Genomic DNA, 17068 nt, shown 5'->3' with positions numbered 1-17068 from the left:
AAATTAAAAAACAAAATCAATAGAATTGAGTGACTGACAAAGTGAGATAAGTGAAGAGGAAAAGTGAGTCTATAGTAATTTCCAGGGTTTTTGCTTGCATTCTGGTACAAGGAATAATAGGACAAGCTCAGGCTTGCAATTACAAAATGATGGTTTTGTCACATGGTTTTGGTCATGGGAAGCTTACTACAGGACATCAAGATAGATTTAGATATCCATTCAACACTTAAAAATAAAGATGTATTAATTAGAAGAGAGAACTGGAGATATAAATTTGTTTCAATATCATATGGGTTTCGTATCCAAGAAGATATAAAATATATATAGTCATTTGATTAAAAAAAAATGTACACATACACACAGGACATGGTATGGTCCTGTGTGTGTGTGCACGCACTTAATAGTTGAAAGTACAGGGAGTAGAGCACTCAGGAAGTGTGTTACTAATGAGAAAGTTAAAGAGAAGATCCTAAGCTGTATCAATATTTAAGAAATAGTAAAAGAAGAAAGGACTCCAAAGAAAATTGAGAAACAAGCCTTATACATCAGAAAATATCACTAGGTTTTTAAAAGTATACATATGTTTAGTTTTTCTGAAAACTTACACATTGTTAATCACAAGTTTACGAAATACTGGGAGCTAATCATATTCCCAAAGAAGAAAACAACTTATTTTTAATGTTTTCTTTTTTTTAAAGGGAAGTAGAAAGTAAAGACATAGTGCAAACCAAAACTCCATGAGCACTTGCCAAGTTTGTTAAATTGATCTTACCTTTCAGTAGGTCGAAGTTCATGGATAACAGCTAAGAGCTTTGACAGCACCTGTAGTTTTCCTGACTCCTTTTCAGTAAACAGGAGAGGGTTGTAGTCGGCAGGAAACACACTTAGCAAGCCTTTGTATAGACTCTTTTCTTCATTTTTATCACAAGTTGAGCTACATTCTTTTTCCTATTCAAAAGGATGATTGTTAATGCTGGCTCATGTTTGTGTTTTTTAATTAGGAGGGGAAAATGCTAAAATTACGGAGGGAAAAAGGGAAAGATTAACAGCTGTCTGAAAAGCCCAAAAAACTGTTAGGTAAATCTTTATAGGTAATGATTTGATCATTTTTTTAAAAAGGTAACATGCATTCTACTGAGTTACTTTCAGAGCAGTTCTAATGCAGCTCATAATGCCTGCTACCTTCACTTTACAAGTGTAGTATTAATATTTCCCACATGTAACTACAGAAGGTAGAAGCAGACAAAGAAAGGAGAGAGAAATAAAGGGCAAATGATGATACAAAATCCATCCTCTCCAAAACCCTAATATTTTGCATCTTTGATACATCTTTTTCTCTGTTCCTCTCTTTCCTTCCCTCACTATAAGTTTTCTTTCCTGAACTGTGGGCTTCATACAACACCTCACAGGTTACATTCAAAAACAAGCACAATCATTTACTTAATCTTACCAGTTTATTCTGTAAAAAGGAAGAACTTCATCAATAAATTAACAGAGAAATTTATTCTTACAACAATGGTTTTTATTTCACCAATAGTTTTAGAATAAATTTATTCCAAGGTGATTATCAGCACCTCTGAAATTCCCCCTCCAAAACTGGCTAGCCTATATGTAAACATATAACTAGAGATCAGAGATATTCATGACTATACCAGTTTTTTGGTTAAATTACTAGAATTGGCAGATCTCTTCACTCTCTCCCATATTTACTAGATTTATCACTGTTTTTGAAACTTTGTTCAACCAATACCCTTTGTCTGGAATGCTTTTTCATTTTGTTCAATTACCCCAATCCTATAAATACTTGAGGACCCAGTGCAAATTCTACCTGATTTTTCATAGCCTGTTTGCACTGAGTCTTAACCCTTATGGTTACACAGTACACTTCAGCTTTGACCTTATCTAATTGAGCAGTTAATGATATGCAGTTGACCCCTGAACACATGAGTCTGAACTATGCAGGTCTACTTACATTCAGATTTTCTCCCACTTCTGCCACCACCCTTGAGACAGCAAGACCAACCCCTCCTCTGCCTCCTCTCCTCTTAGCCTACTCAATGTGAAGAGCTTTGTGAGGATCTCCTTGCACTTATTGAATAATAAATATATTTTCTCTTCTTTATGATTTTCTTAAAATTTTCTTTTTATAGCTTACTTTACTGTAAAAACACAGTATATAATATACAAAATATGAGTGAACTGACTTTATGTTACTGGTAAGGCTTCTGGTCAACAGTAGGCTATTCATAGTTTAGTTCTGGGGGAATCAAAAGTCATACATGTTATAAAGGGATTTTCAACAATGAATGCAGGGGTCAGCCCTAACCCCAGGGTTGTTCAAGACTGAATTACTTTTTTATACTTCACAAATGTTTTCCTGTGTGTTGCACTCCCTCTTAAGTAATACCAGAAACATCTTAAGGGCAGTGAATCTTATGTAAAATGTATAAAAATGCTGGGCACAAACTACTAATTTTAATTTGGCTTAATGTCAAACCATATCAATATTTAGGTATAGTCATTTGATTAAAACTAGGAACTCTAAGATATTTCTATCACTGGGACATATGAGTAGAAAGAAATAGTTGCTGGCTGCTTTGGGTTAGCTCTGCCTACACCTTGGAAAGATCATCAAAGGACCACAGGCCCAGGGTCTAGTATACAGTTTTTCATCTTCAGAAACTTGAATATGCTTAAGCTCTAAAGAAATTATTCATATTAACCAAATTAAGAGACTGAATAGGTCAGAATGAAAATTTATTGACCTATAAATGAGACCGGTCTATTTAAACCAATTGATCTATGCATATGCATTCTGTCCTATGAAAGAACATCCCCAGGGAAAGTCAAATCACTAGCAGAAGGTTGTCTGGTATAAATCAGAATACAGGGATATGGGTGATCTTTTGCTTTTAAGAGACCAGGTCCTCCCTATGTTGCCCAGATTGGTCTCAAACTCTTGGCTTCAAGCAATCCTCCCACCTTAGTCTCCCAAAGTGCTGAGATTATAGGCATGAGCCACTGCCCCTGGCCAGGATGGGCAATCTTAATGCACAAGTTCTTAACCAAGAACACATATTAGAATCACTTGAGAAGGCTTTTAAAAATTTTTCATGCCTGGTTCCTACTCTCACAAACTCTGAATTAATACATAAATGTTAAGACCTGGACTAGTATAATTTTAAGAGTTTCCCAGAGGGGAACATCACACACCGTGGCTTGGGGGCTAGGGGGATAGGGAAGGAATAGCAGGGGGTGGGGTGATTGAGGAGGGATAGCATTAGGAGAAATACCTAATGTAGATGATGGGGTGATGGCTGTAGCAAACCACCACCATGGCACATGTATACCTATGTAACAAACCTGCATGATCTGCACATGTACCCCAGAACTTAAAGTATAATAATAATTTTAAAAAGAGCTTCCCAGGGCATTATAATATGTACCACTAATTAATAATTGACAGATACTATCTTTATACTGTGACAGCCTGATGCAGCATCTTCATCATAGAGATTTACCAGTCTAACTTGCCATATCAAGCTAATCAGGATACTATTTCTTCTGACTCCATGTAACCCAATACATGAGTAAGGATACTGTTACTGGTTACATTCCATTCACATTTCTTAAAGAAAAACCCCACATCTTAATTGAACTTGGGAAACAATCTAGTTTCAGCAGAAACACAATTACAAGTCATTGCTTAAAGGTTAGTTATACATGGAGAAGGCTCATTTCAGCCCTTTTATATCAATCCTTATTTGCCATAAAGTTAGAGAAAAGGCTTTTCTGAATAAATGCCAGATTGTAAATTATGTACCCTATTTGAAGTATACTATGCCTGTTATTAGTGACTGCATGGCAACAGTGGAGAAACACTCAGAGCCCCCTGCTGCTTTCTTCAAGAAACATTCTTTTTTCTTTACAAGCATATTCTAAACTAACTGGTATACTCTGCACCATCAGAAGGTCTTCTTTTTAAGGAAGAAATTTTTGGCTTTTTTTTTTTTTTAATTTTTTATTTTTTTATTTTTATTTTTTTATTTTTTTTTTTTGAGACGGAGTTTCACTCTTGTTACCCAGGCTGGAGTGCAATGGCGCGATCTCGGCTCACCGCAACCTCCGCCTCCTGGGTTCAGGCAATTCTCCTGCCTCAGCCTCCTGAGTAGCTGGGATTACAGGCACATGCCACCATGCCCAGCTAATGTTTTGTATTTTTAGTAGAGACGGGGTTTCACCATGTTGACCAGGATGGTCTCGATCTTTTGACCTCGTGATCCACCCGCCACGGCCTCCCAAAGTGCTGGGATTACAGGCTTGAGCCACCGCGCCCGGCCAATTTTTGGCTATTTTTACTGGGCTTCATGCCCAAAGAGTTTAATTTTTATCACTGTATATAGAATCAATTTCTTTAGAAGTTGCTTAATAAATTGTTGCAACCCCACCTACTGCAGAGTTACACAACGCTGACTTCTCCTATGATAAACTAAGTAGATACAATCCATTGTAGGATAAAGTTGGAGAATTCTGGTAGAGCACTTCATTTTTAAGTATTAATCAATAACCTCAACCATAATGTAGCACCCATAGTTTTTGTTTAGAGGGTTATCTTTTGGCAAATTATGATTTTCTGCTTAAAGAAAAAAAATAAGAGTGTAAATTATTCACAGTGAGTTGAGAATAACAGGGTATTAACAGTTATTGTGGCTAGGTGCAGTGATTCATATCCATAATCCTAACACTTTGGGAGGCTGGGGTGGGCAGATCACTTGAGTTCAGGAGTTTGAGACCAGCATGGGCAACATGGCAAAACCCATCTCTACAAAAAATATAAAAATTAGCCAGGCATGATAGCATGTGCCTGTAGTCCCAGCTACTCAGGAGGCTGAGGTAGGAGCCCTGTGCCCAGGGAGGTCAAGGCTGCAGCGAGCTATGATCACACCACTATACTCCAGCCTGGGTCTCAAAAACAATCAAACAATCAATATTGTGCTACTTCTATAGCCAAACATCTTATCCAGCTCTTTCCATAATCTCTTATCAAATTATCACAATAACATTTTCAGGAAGCTACTATTGTTTCTGTTTTCTAGATAGGAAAACCAAGGCTGACAAAGGTAACTTGACTATGGTTAAACTTGTCCGTAACTACAGAACTAGTAAGTAGTAGAATGAGAACTGATTCTAACTACGGAACAAAAAACGATTACTACTTCAAGCTGCGTTGTGTTCATTAAATACCCAAACAGTCAACCTCAGCTATGTAGCCATTAAAAATCACACTTGTAGAAGCTGTCTAATTTAAGAAAACATTCACATTCAGTGGGTGGGGGGGGGGGGGAAGGAACAGATTTAAAAATAATGAGCATAGCCCAGGTGTGGTGGCTCAAGCCTGTAATCCTGGCACTTTGGGAAGCTGAGGTGGAAGGATCACTTGAGCTCAGGAGCTTGAGACCAGCCTGGACAATATAATGAGACTCCATTTCTACTTTTTTTAATAAATATTTTTTTAAAAATAAAATAATGAGCATAGCATCATTAAGTTTCTCTAGAATAAGTTTCTCTAGAATAAGAATAATATCTCTGAGCCCGTATTTCCTCACCAAAAAATGGAGATGGTAAAAATAGTACTTGATCCATAGACTTTGGTAAATAATAAATAAAATAACACTAATAAAGTACTTAGTGATTGGTACAGATTGACGATCCTTTATCCAAAATACTTGGGACCAGAAGTGGTTCAGATTTCAGATTTTTTCAGATTTTGTAATATTTGCACATATATATCTTGGGCATGGGACCCAAGTCTAAACATGAATTTCATTTATGTTTCATACATATACATAGCCTGAAGGTAATTTTACACAGTATTTTTAATAATTTTGTGCATGAAACAAAGTTTCTGTATACTTAACTTCAGAAAGCAAAGATGTCAGTTATGGAATTTCCCACCTGTGGTATCATGTTCGCACTCAGTTTTTAATTTTGGAACATTTTGAATTTCAAATGTCGATTAGGAATGCTCAACCTGTATATAATGAGTACTTAATAACTGTTAGCTAATATTATTAATACCAAAATGTGATTTTACATGATTTTAGTTTAAGATGATTTTTATTCTTTGTGATTTTCTGAATTTTCCAAATTTTATGCAACAATCATGTATCACTTTCAAAATGAGAAAAACAATAAATTATTTTTAATGGCAAATATTGTATTTGTTAGCACCAAACAAACAAACCTGACAGATGATATTAACACAAAATAGGATGGGAGGCCATGGCAAAGTATTACACAAGGTACCAAAGGAGATGGGGCACAAACTGTAGAAGGCAGTACCTCAAACCCATCTCTTCCCTACTTCAGCTCTAGGAATGTAGACATACTCTGAAGAACAAATAAAAAGCTGGATAAGCTCTATAGCAGAACCATACTAGAGTGCCTGCAGAGGTTTTTGAAAACCCACAGATGCAACCTCAAAAATTAGCCCTATCTGCCCTCCTAGATTCATATACCACAGAACCCTCATATCCCTGACACAGTTTCAGATACTATGCACTTACCTTTATAGAGTTGAACAAAAGGCAGGGATGATTGCACAGTTTTTTAAGAGCTCCTATACAAATTAGATGAGGACTATTTTCCAACAATCCTTGAAGACAGAACCTGACAACCTGAGAATTTAACAGCTTTCGATACAGTTCAATCTGGAGTGCTACTGGTCGGCAAAAGACTACATTCTCTATTTTAGGTGGGAGATATTTATTTATAATTTCTTGGGTTCTTCTAAGGATAAAGAGTCCAGTAAGGCAAGTAAGTTCAGCTGCTCTTCTCTCTCCCAACTCTTTTTCTTCCTATGGAAGAACAGAAGACTTAAATAAAAGTGTTATAGACAAAAATACACTTAAAATGAAAATTAAAGATTTCATGATAAATCATTTACTAATTGCTTACCAATAAATTTTAAAAGAAATAAAATATGAGTATAGAGATAGAAAAACCAACCATCTCTTTATATGTCTAGCATAACCATTTAATTAAGTGAAGTCAGTCTCCTAAATAACATAATGATATATCCTATAATTGGTAGAATCCTAGATTCAATGAATTTAACCATTTTCCTACTTTAAACCATAATTTAACCATTCTCCTACTTTAAAAAAGTTTGTTTCCCATTTGTGTTTCCCTCAGTTTGTTTTTTTTTCTTTTTGGACAGAATCTTGCTCTATCGCTTAGGCTAGAGTACAGTGGCACAATCTTGGCTCACTGCAACCTCCGCCTCCAGGGTTCAAGTGAACCTCCTGCCTCAGCCTCCTGAGTAGCTGGGATTACAGGCATGCACCACCACATCCGCTGATCTTTGTATTTTTAGTAGAGACGGGGTTTCACCATGTTGGCCAGGCTGATCTGGAACTCCTGACATCAAGTGATCCACCCACCTGCTGGGATTATAGGCATGAGCCACCACATATGGCCTGTTTCTAATTTTTTACCCTGGCAGCTAAGTTTTTATTGTATTTTTTTTTTTTTTGAGACAGAGTCTCACGCTGTCGCCCAGGACTGGATTGCAGTGATGTGATCTCAGCTCACTACAACCTCCACCTCCCAGGCTCAAGCAATCTTCCAACCTCAGCCTCCTGGTAGCTGGAACCACAGGTGCACCCAACCATGCCTGGCTAATTTTTTTTTTTTTTTGTAGACACAAGGTCACCCTATACCTTATAGCTAAGTTCTTAAATCTGCTATAATTTCTTTATAATAAATTCCTTAAAGAAGGATTGCCAGGCTACAAGATATACACAATTTTAATGCTTTTGATATAAATTGTCAAACTTTCCTCAACTTGTGCCAATGTACATTCCAACCAACAATTTATATTCCAAATAGCAGACTCTTGTTTATACTTGCTACCACTAGTAAATCCAAGTTGGGGAGGTGGTAGACTCAGCTACCCAGGAGGCTGAGGCAAAAGGATCATCTGAACCCCAGGAGTTCAAGACCAGCCTGGGCAACACAGAGTGACACCATCTCTAAATAAACAAACACACACCAATTTTAAAAAGTACAAAAGTTACTTTGGTTATTTCATATAACTTTTGTAAAAACTAGTAAGGATGAACAATTTTATATGTTGTCATTTATAATTCTCTGTCACGTGCCTATTCATGAATTTTAGACAAGTGGTAATGTCATATTCCAAAATAAGGAATGCAGGAAATGAAGGATTGTGGAGAAAAATAAAGAGTTCACTACATTGATTTAATTTTTCTAAATCAAAATAATATGAAGTTATGGATGATTTCCTCAGACATACAGCTTTTTAAAAATGTATTTATTAGAGTACATAATACCTCAGAAGCAGAAGGTTCTCTTGATAAAATAATGGGTTCTTCATATATTTTCCTATAAGATGACAAAGAGCCTAATATTCCTGGATTTACAAAATCAATTAATGCAAAAAATTCTTGCAGATCATTCTGAATTGGAGTACCTAAAAAGAGATAAAAATGAGGAAAAGGTCGTTTGTGTTTTACAATCACAATCACAGGTTTATAGCAGAACCATAATGGAAGTTTGGAGAAATTTTTCCCTAAAAGAAATAAATACAAGCAAATTGTCTAAAACTAAGAAAGAGCAGTCAAAGCAAGTTAAAAAAAAAAAAAATCAGTCACCACGTAACTTTTAACTCTGGTTTTAACTTCATGCTAAACCCTTACATAGTAGCATAAGCGACTTCATAGTGACTAAGTGCAGGCTCAGGGGAGTCTCACTGCTTAGGTTCAAACCCTACCTGCATAATTTACTGCCTGAGTGATCCTGAGAAAGTTATTTACACTAGTTTATTATCTGTAAAATGCAAATAATAGTGGTTCCTAGTGTTGTGAGGATCAAAGTAGTCAATCCATATAATATACTTTGGTGCCTAGAACACAATAAATGTTCTATAACTTTGGCAATTCTTACTGTTATTATAGGTGTGTGACTTTGGACAAACTGCTTAAGCCCTTTAAACTCAGGATTTTTTTTTTCATTTATAGAAGTTTGAAGATAATAACTTTCCAGAATAATTATAATGAAAAGTAGAGACAATGTATATGAAGTACCCAGTAAAATGTCTGACACTCAGTAAACATTCACTGAATGGCACCTAGTAGTAACTTTCAAAGTTGTCAGATCAAATTGAGATCTTCACTGCCCAAAGGGTTGATACAGACTGTAATGGATTCATATACCCTCTATATATTACATACAGTATGCAATAGCTTTTGGCTAATTTTCAAACATTAGCACATTTCAATAATTAAAATAGTACCAAAAGAACATACATATCAGCATAAACATGTAATTTCAGGTGGCTTTCAAATTACAGACTAGAAAATGTTGTCCAAAGATATACATATTATAATGTGAAAAGTAAATAAAAATGCATTTATTTAATTAAGATGAATGACATAAACTTTTTAATGTCAGGGAATTTAATGATCACCTCCCTAAAACTTAATGGGTCCCCGTCCCCACGGTTGGACCAGCAATTGCTAATTTTTTTAATTTAACACATCTAGTCAGTTTTAAATTTTTAGACACATCATCAAAAGGGTTGGAAAAAATACATTTATGTTGGTATGGATTCAGTTAAGCCTCTAAAAGAATATGCTCGATGATGACAAATAAAGATTGGGGAGTATCGGAAAGAAGAAAAAGAACAGTAGAAGGATCACTATTGTTGGCTTTCAGACATTCATCCAACCCCAAATGATTAATTAAGTCAATCATAGTAATTCTATCCCCTCCTTTGCCAATGACTGACATACAAACGCGTTTGTGTCTCATACTAGGTTCACTGGAAGCAGAGCCTAAGACAGTGATTTGGTTGCACGTGATTTAGAAAGGGAGAGCTCTCAGGAGAAAGGGAATAATGGAATCAGAAAATGGTAGGAGAAGAAACTATGCAAGAATGGCCTCAGCCATAATTTAGGTTGAGCTAAATTACAGGGAGCTGTAGAGCATAAACTGAACCATAACATTGGTCCTGAAATTACTGTGAGGCAAGGGAGCTCTTTACTCCTAAATCAGCCAATCATTGATTGCAAACTATAGAGGAGAATACAGCTCTCATTCAATCAAAGATAATTCTCCAGAAAAGGGCTCTGAGTTGTTTAATCAATAATACCAGCAGCTAAAAGATGGTTACAATAGCGCAGAAAAGGAGAGCTAGAAAGGGCACCAAGAGATTCCATCAATAGCATGCGACCCATCCTGGCCAATGAGACATAAGAAGTCATCACAGAGGGGCTTTGAGGGAAGTTTCCTCACTCTTAAACATAGAGAAACAAGAAGAGTAAGTCCTGTTCTCCTTTGTATATCATCACATCTATCTGTGATGTCTGGAACTGCTGCAGTCACTTGCTATCAGCCTGAAGATGAAGCTAACACCAAATATGGCAGGGCAGAGGATATAAAGAACCAGAATCCTTGATGATGATGTTAGATTGCTGTAGCCTGGATTACCTTTAGACTTCCAATTATATGGTGGAATAAACACATTTGATTCAGATTATCTGTTACTGGCATCTGAAATCCTCCCAACTGATATACAAGGGGAAGAGGCAAAAGCAAAACTGGAAAAAAGAAGAAAAGCAGAACACAATATGAGGACAGGAGAAAGGATTTAGGGCAGAAAAGAAGAAGAAAAAAAAGAGTAAGGAAGAGGGGGAAAAAGACGAGAAGGGGAATACAGCTACAAGAGAGGACCAATAGTATAGTATAGCATCATTATAAGGTTTTGTCACATTGATTTCTAGTAGTAATTTAGATCCCCATTTGCTATTTCATTGCTCTTCTCTAATTCTAAACTAGGTAAAACCTGTAGAAGAAAAAAAGAAAAAACTAAAGATTTTCAAATCAAGTTGGTGTATTTACTAAAACTATTTTCAATAGTACGGAAAAGAAACTTCTGGGAAAATGAAATAACTCTTTCTCTTCCCTATCTCCATCCTATCCCTAAAAAATAAATAAATAAATAAATAAATAAATAAATAAATAAATAAATAAAGTTTGTTTTTTTAAAAAAAAAAGAACTCTACCACCCAACACTGTCAATAACCTACACCTATAACTCCTGTAACCTCCACAGAAGCTCTGAAAGCTCTTTATACACACTTATGCTTATATTTTTCCTTTAAATCCTATAAGCCCACTTCCAGGAATCTATACGGAAAGAGTATATGCTTATAGATATTCGTCACCACATTATTTATGATAGTAATGAATTAAAAACAACCTAATGTTGAATTGTAAGAATAGTTTTTAAGATTATGCAATATTATAGGAAAATGTTTATAAGATATTTTCATGTACATATGTGTATGTGCAAAAAGATGTGTTTTGTATGTATGTGTAAAGAATTTTAAAATATGCATGTATGCTCTCTGTGTGTATGTACAAATAATAAAATATGTCAGGTGCTAACAATTAAGGAGGTGAGGTTGGAAGATGATTTCTGTTCTCCAGTTTCTAAGCATTCGATAGCAGTATATGTGTTGTTAACTTTTCAGTCTGTAATAAGAATTTTGCTTCAAATCTCAGATTTATCTTTTTTATGATATAATAAAAGGGCAGCTAAGATCTTGTAATAATCATTCAGCTCTTATTGTGGACTGAATTATGTCCCCCTAAAATTCCTATGTTGAAGCTCCAACTCCCAATGTGACTGTTTTTGGAGATAGGACCTTTAAGAAGGTAATTATGGTTAAATGGGGTCCTAAGGGTGGGGCTCTAATCCAATAAGACTGGTATCCTTATAAGAGGAGAGGGAGATATTCCACAGTTATAGTTACACAAAGAATAGAATACATGAGGACATAGGGAGAAGGCAGCTGTCTGCAAGCCAAGTTGGGAGACCTCAACAGAAACCACACCTGCTGACATCTTGATCTTGGACTTCCAGCATCTAGAACTGTGAGAAAATAAATTTTTGTTGTTTAGTCTACTCAGTCTGTGGTCTTTTGCTATGGCGGTGCTAGAAAACTAACACACCTCTATCAATCAAACTGAATCCTAACCATTTTCCAGTAAATATTAATTCCACAGCACTGGGCTAGATAATACCAGGAAACAAAATCAAAATCATTTTCATCTGATTCTCAGTTACTGAGGACCTATCAGGTATATAGCACTGTACATACTCCTATACAAACATATACTTTTTCATAGTAAGGAACAAATTATCTTGGGGATAAAATATCCTGCCCATAAAGGCAAAGACTGCGTTCAGGCAATTCTAAGTAAATAGAAACCAACTATGAGCATTTCTAAATTTAAAAGATCAGTTAGGGCTAGTTTTTACCTAAATTCATAGCTCAGGGGCTAAGTGTGATAAGGACAACAAAACAGAAAAAAGCTAAGATTGACAAAGGACACAGCGGACAATACTAAAGCCTCAAATGAAACTATCTCACCAGTTGCCATCAAGACATTCTTGTTGAAAGAAATCCTAGTTCAATTTTCTACTGCAGATTAAATTTAATTTGGAATGCCAGTTAAATTAGTATTTGTTTATCATTAAGAATATCAATATAATTATATATTTTTGCTACAGAAAATTATCTGATTTTTCAAGTGAAAAAGGGAACTTTTATTTCTTATCTTCAGTACTTTTCAGTAAATTTTATTTCTCACTCTTCTTTTTTATTTTTTTCTCCTCCCTTCTAGTGCTAACCATTTTTACTTTATATCTGCAACTAATCTTTAAATAAGCAATACAACCGCCATCTTGAGCAGTAAGAAGAAACAGTCTTTTTCTCTTCCAACTCAGTATTACTAAATTCAGCTAACTCATTTTTTCCCATTACTTCATTACTTTTCTAGCCCCAAGGATCTCAAGATCAAAGGCTAGTCAAGAAATCTGAACTGCAGCATTGGAAATCAAGTATAAAGAATCCACTCAGCTCCTCAAACAGCCCAAGGCATGAAAATCATTCAGATTATGGTTCCTATTTCCCTGACTTATTTTTTCCTTTAAAAATGGCATTTTATAAATATTCAACACCAGTTTTCCTATTCTTTGGTTTCTATATCACTATTATGGACAAACATTTGTTGGGCAAATAAATCTTGGGGGTAATAACTACGAGATGTGATCCTAGTCCTTTTGTCTTTATCTTTGTGATTAAATTTAAAAAATAAGGTCCTTTAACATTTACCAAAATCATTTTTTTTAAGTATAGATCATTTTAAAAATCACTTTTGATAACGGTTAATATAATCCTCCTATACAAATTGGAAGTCAAATGATGAAGAATTACTTAAAGGTGAGTAATCTTCCCCACCCCAACACAGTAAGAACAGAAGAGGAAGAGTTTCCTCCTCTCTGTTGTTCTGGTTTCCACCCTATAGGTATAGGAAGGCGGTACAAGTTGTTCGTCATACTTCTTCTCTTTCCTCATTTTAACTTCAGAGGATAGCTGTGACATGAATAAAGAACACATGAAGGACAAAATGATGATGACACAGTAAGAATCATATTCTGACCATTCCTTCTAAAAAGGGTTTGAGATGGTAGGGAAAATGAAGCCTTGAGTAGAAAATAGAGGAACTGTAAATATTAGTAATACAATTCTCTTCTTTATTCTGCTGCCATGATGGCAAATTGGAAGGGCCATACAGGACCAAGATGAAATATGGGAGAAAAGCTACACTGAGCAACTTAGATCTGACTCTAATTTAGCATAAAGTAAAAAGATAGAAGAAGATTCTTATATTTACCATCTATCTCACCTTTCCAGATAGTCAGATCCAGAAGCTTTGGCCAACAGTCAACCATGCATTATGTAGCATATACATATAAAAATAACTGATATTTATATTAAACACTTACCATGTGTCAGATAGTTTCCCAAGAACTTTGCATGGATTAACTCCTCTGATCCTCACAAGAACTCTACAAAGTTAGATAGTATTACCATCCCTATTTTATAGATTAAAAAACTGAGACACAGAAATGCTAAATAATTTGCTCCAAGTTGTACAGCTGTGTCAGACTCAGGAACCACGCACAAGCAATCCACTCTAATCTCCTAAATTCCTTATCATGATATAATTGTGTTTATTCCTAAAAACCCCAAAATCTGGACTACAGAAAATTATAGATCTGAAGATTCAGAATCCTACCAAGAGTCAATTAACACAGATTTATACTAATAAATCAGTTATCTGAATGTCAAGCATCATAGTACAAGTCTGTATATTCACTAGGTAAAAATTCCAAAATATCTTCCACAAACTGAATACTGACCAGTTAGAATTATTCTTTTATCACAAGAAAGGCTAATAAGGGCTGTAGTTGTCTTAATGGCACTGTTCTTCAAACGATGTCCCTCATCACAGATTAGAATATCAAATTTTATATCCTTAATTTGATCCAGGGAACGAAGTAACATTTCATAACTGATAACAAGAACAGAATAAAATACAGACTTGATGAAGTCTTCAACTTTGTGTTCCTGAGGAAAAAAGATAGTATTTCAAAAATCAGGGACAGAAACTATATGAAATCAAATTTAAGCAGCCTATTCATGATAGTCACTTGTCAAGAATTGGAACATGTTAACTCTTTGTGTCTTAGTCAACTGAGGCTGCTATAACAAAACACCATAGATCAGGTGCCTTAAACAACAGACATTTATTTCTCACAGTTCTGATGGAAAGTCTAAGATCAGGGTGCTAGTATGATTGCTTTCTGGTGAGAAACCTCTTCCTGGCTTGCAGAAAAATGCTTTCTTACTGTATCCTCACATAGTATAGAAAAGAAGCTCTGTTGTCTCTTCCTCTTGTTACAGAGGCACTAATCCCATCACATGGCTCTACCATCACGACCTCATCTAAACCTAATTACCTCCCTACCCCACCTCTTAATACCATTATATTGAAAGTTAGGGTTTTAACATATAAATCTGGGGGACACAAACATTCAGTCCACAACAACTCAAAACCAAAGCTAAGACTCCATTTTCGTGCAAAAGGGTTAGGGAGTTAACAAGTAAAAACTGAATTACTGATTTGAAAAGCTAGATTTTTTTAAATGACTAAGGCTAAACTTTTAAGTTTCTTACCTGATCAACAGTAAATATCTTAATCCTTTCACTTCCTAGCCATTTCTGAAATTCTTTCTTCCAATTATTCACCAAGCTTCCAGGTGTGACAATTAGTGTCTTCTTTATTACTGGCTTGCCTCCATAGGGTCCCTGACACTGCAGGGTCCAGATGAGTGAAATACATTGCAGTGTTTTCCCTAAACCCATTTCATCAGCAAGAATAGCTCCACATCTGCCATTCATTCTGTTAGAAATAATTTTACTTCTTTTAATCACAATAGGAAAATATTTTATGCCCCTAAAATAATCAAGAACCAAAAAGTGATATTTTGTAATGATACTGAAGACTCTTTTAGTACTTCATTCAGCTGATTTACAACACATTTTTTTGCATCTTTGATAATTATATCCATTACATATTGTCAACTAAATTACCAAAACATAAATCTGAAATTAGAAAGTTTAATCTAAATCATCTGCTACTATTATATGTACATATTTAGAGACTAGAAGTGATTTCCAATTTTATATCTGCATTTGGATAATTTAACTATAACTACGCTTCTCATCGCTGAGAGTTGAGCAATTTTTTTCAGTTTCAGATATCAAAACAGTTCAAAATGCATTGTTATATTATATTTAATCAGCAAGATCTACAGAGCTGTATTTTATGATTGTCAGTAAATGAAGTCCTCAACAAAAATAGCTCCCTGCACCATAAAAAAAAATTAAACACTAAATACTTGATCTAACACACATAATTTAGTAAAAATTGGCATACTACAGACCTACAGACCTACTCAGTTACGTAATTAAAAATTAAATGTTATTAGGACTATTATCAGTACGACCATGTATTTTTATGCCACTTTATATTTTTAAAGACTTTAGATGTGTGTTTTATATTTTTAAAGTTAACAATTCCAAGGGAATTAAGGATATTACAAAAATACATAAGTATACAGTTGACCACTGAACAAGGGTTTGAACTGTGAAAGTCCACTTGTATATGGATTTTTTTCAATAAATGTTACAAATGAGTGTGCCTGCCTCTCTTGCCGCCCTTCTATCCCCTTCAACTGTTCTGCCACTTGAGACAGCCAAACCAACCCTTCCTCTTCCTCAGCCTACTCAACATGAAGTTGATGAGGATGAAGACCCTCATGATGATCCATTTCTACTTAATAGTAAATACATTTTCTCTTCCTTATGATTTTCTTCGAGCTTTCTTTTCTCTGGCTTACTTTATTGTAAGAATACAGTATATAATACATATCATATATGAAATTATGTGTAAATTGAGCGTTTATGTTATCAGTAAGGCTTCCAGTCAACAGTAGTTTATTAAAGTTTCTGCAAAAGTTATATGCAGATTTTTGACTACACAGTGGGTCAGCAACCCTAATTCCTGAGTTGTTAAAGAGTCAACTGTGGTTTGTTAGTTAATTATATTTCTTCTTAGTAGAAATTAGGAACCAATATGCAATTTTATATATGTGTTACATTTCAAGATACAGAGAAAAAAATTACATAAATTACAGCTACCATCTAGGTGGCTGTTTTAGATCAATAACTTGGCAACAAAGGACCAAATGTCAGCCAAATGAGATACAGTGAATAGCAAAGAGAATAGGTTCATCCTTTCATGATAAAAAGAAGGGAGCAAACAGGAAGCCTTTATGGAGAAGATCTACCTTGAGCAAAATTGTAAAGGGTAAATAATTACTACACTAACTAGGCAGTTGAATATAGTTGGAGTTTGAACTGAAAAATATGAAGCTAGCAAAGTAGGCAGAAGACAAATGAGGATAGAGTTTAGACTGTATCTTGTAGATCAGCATCTCCCCAAAACCGGTATTTCATGACTACCATCACAATTTTTTGCCATATCTGTGACACTAGGTTATTTATTATTTTTCTTCAAATCAACTCATTTTAACTTAAATTTGAAAAAAAAAAAAAACTATAAGCAT

General features: G+C 35.0%; 1 protein-coding gene across 3 annotated transcripts in view; it reads right to left on the bottom strand.

Moving 5' to 3' along the window:
* RAD54B (RAD54 homolog B) overlaps positions 1–17068 on the bottom strand; it is a 113379-nt gene that overhangs the window by 13261 nt on the left and 83050 nt on the right. For all 3 annotated transcript variants that reach the window (XM_003938759.3, XM_074386852.1, XM_074386853.1), the window contains 5 exons: positions 15114–15339; positions 14297–14504; positions 8355–8494; positions 6567–6857; positions 773–948 (listed from right to left, as the gene is read on the bottom strand). In XM_003938759.3, coding sequence (XP_003938808.1) covers positions 773–948; positions 6567–6857; positions 8355–8494; positions 14297–14504; positions 15114–15339 — 1041 coding nt within the window. The remainder of the gene's footprint in view (positions 1–772; positions 949–6566; positions 6858–8354; positions 8495–14296; positions 14505–15113; positions 15340–17068) is intronic.

This window comes from Saimiri boliviensis, chromosome 15 (assembly GCF_048565385.1).
Source record: "Saimiri boliviensis isolate mSaiBol1 chromosome 15, mSaiBol1.pri, whole genome shotgun sequence".
In the NCBI taxonomy this organism is placed as follows: domain Eukaryota; kingdom Metazoa; phylum Chordata; class Mammalia; order Primates; family Cebidae; genus Saimiri; species Saimiri boliviensis.
This window is presented reverse-complemented; position numbering and strand designations above follow the sequence as displayed.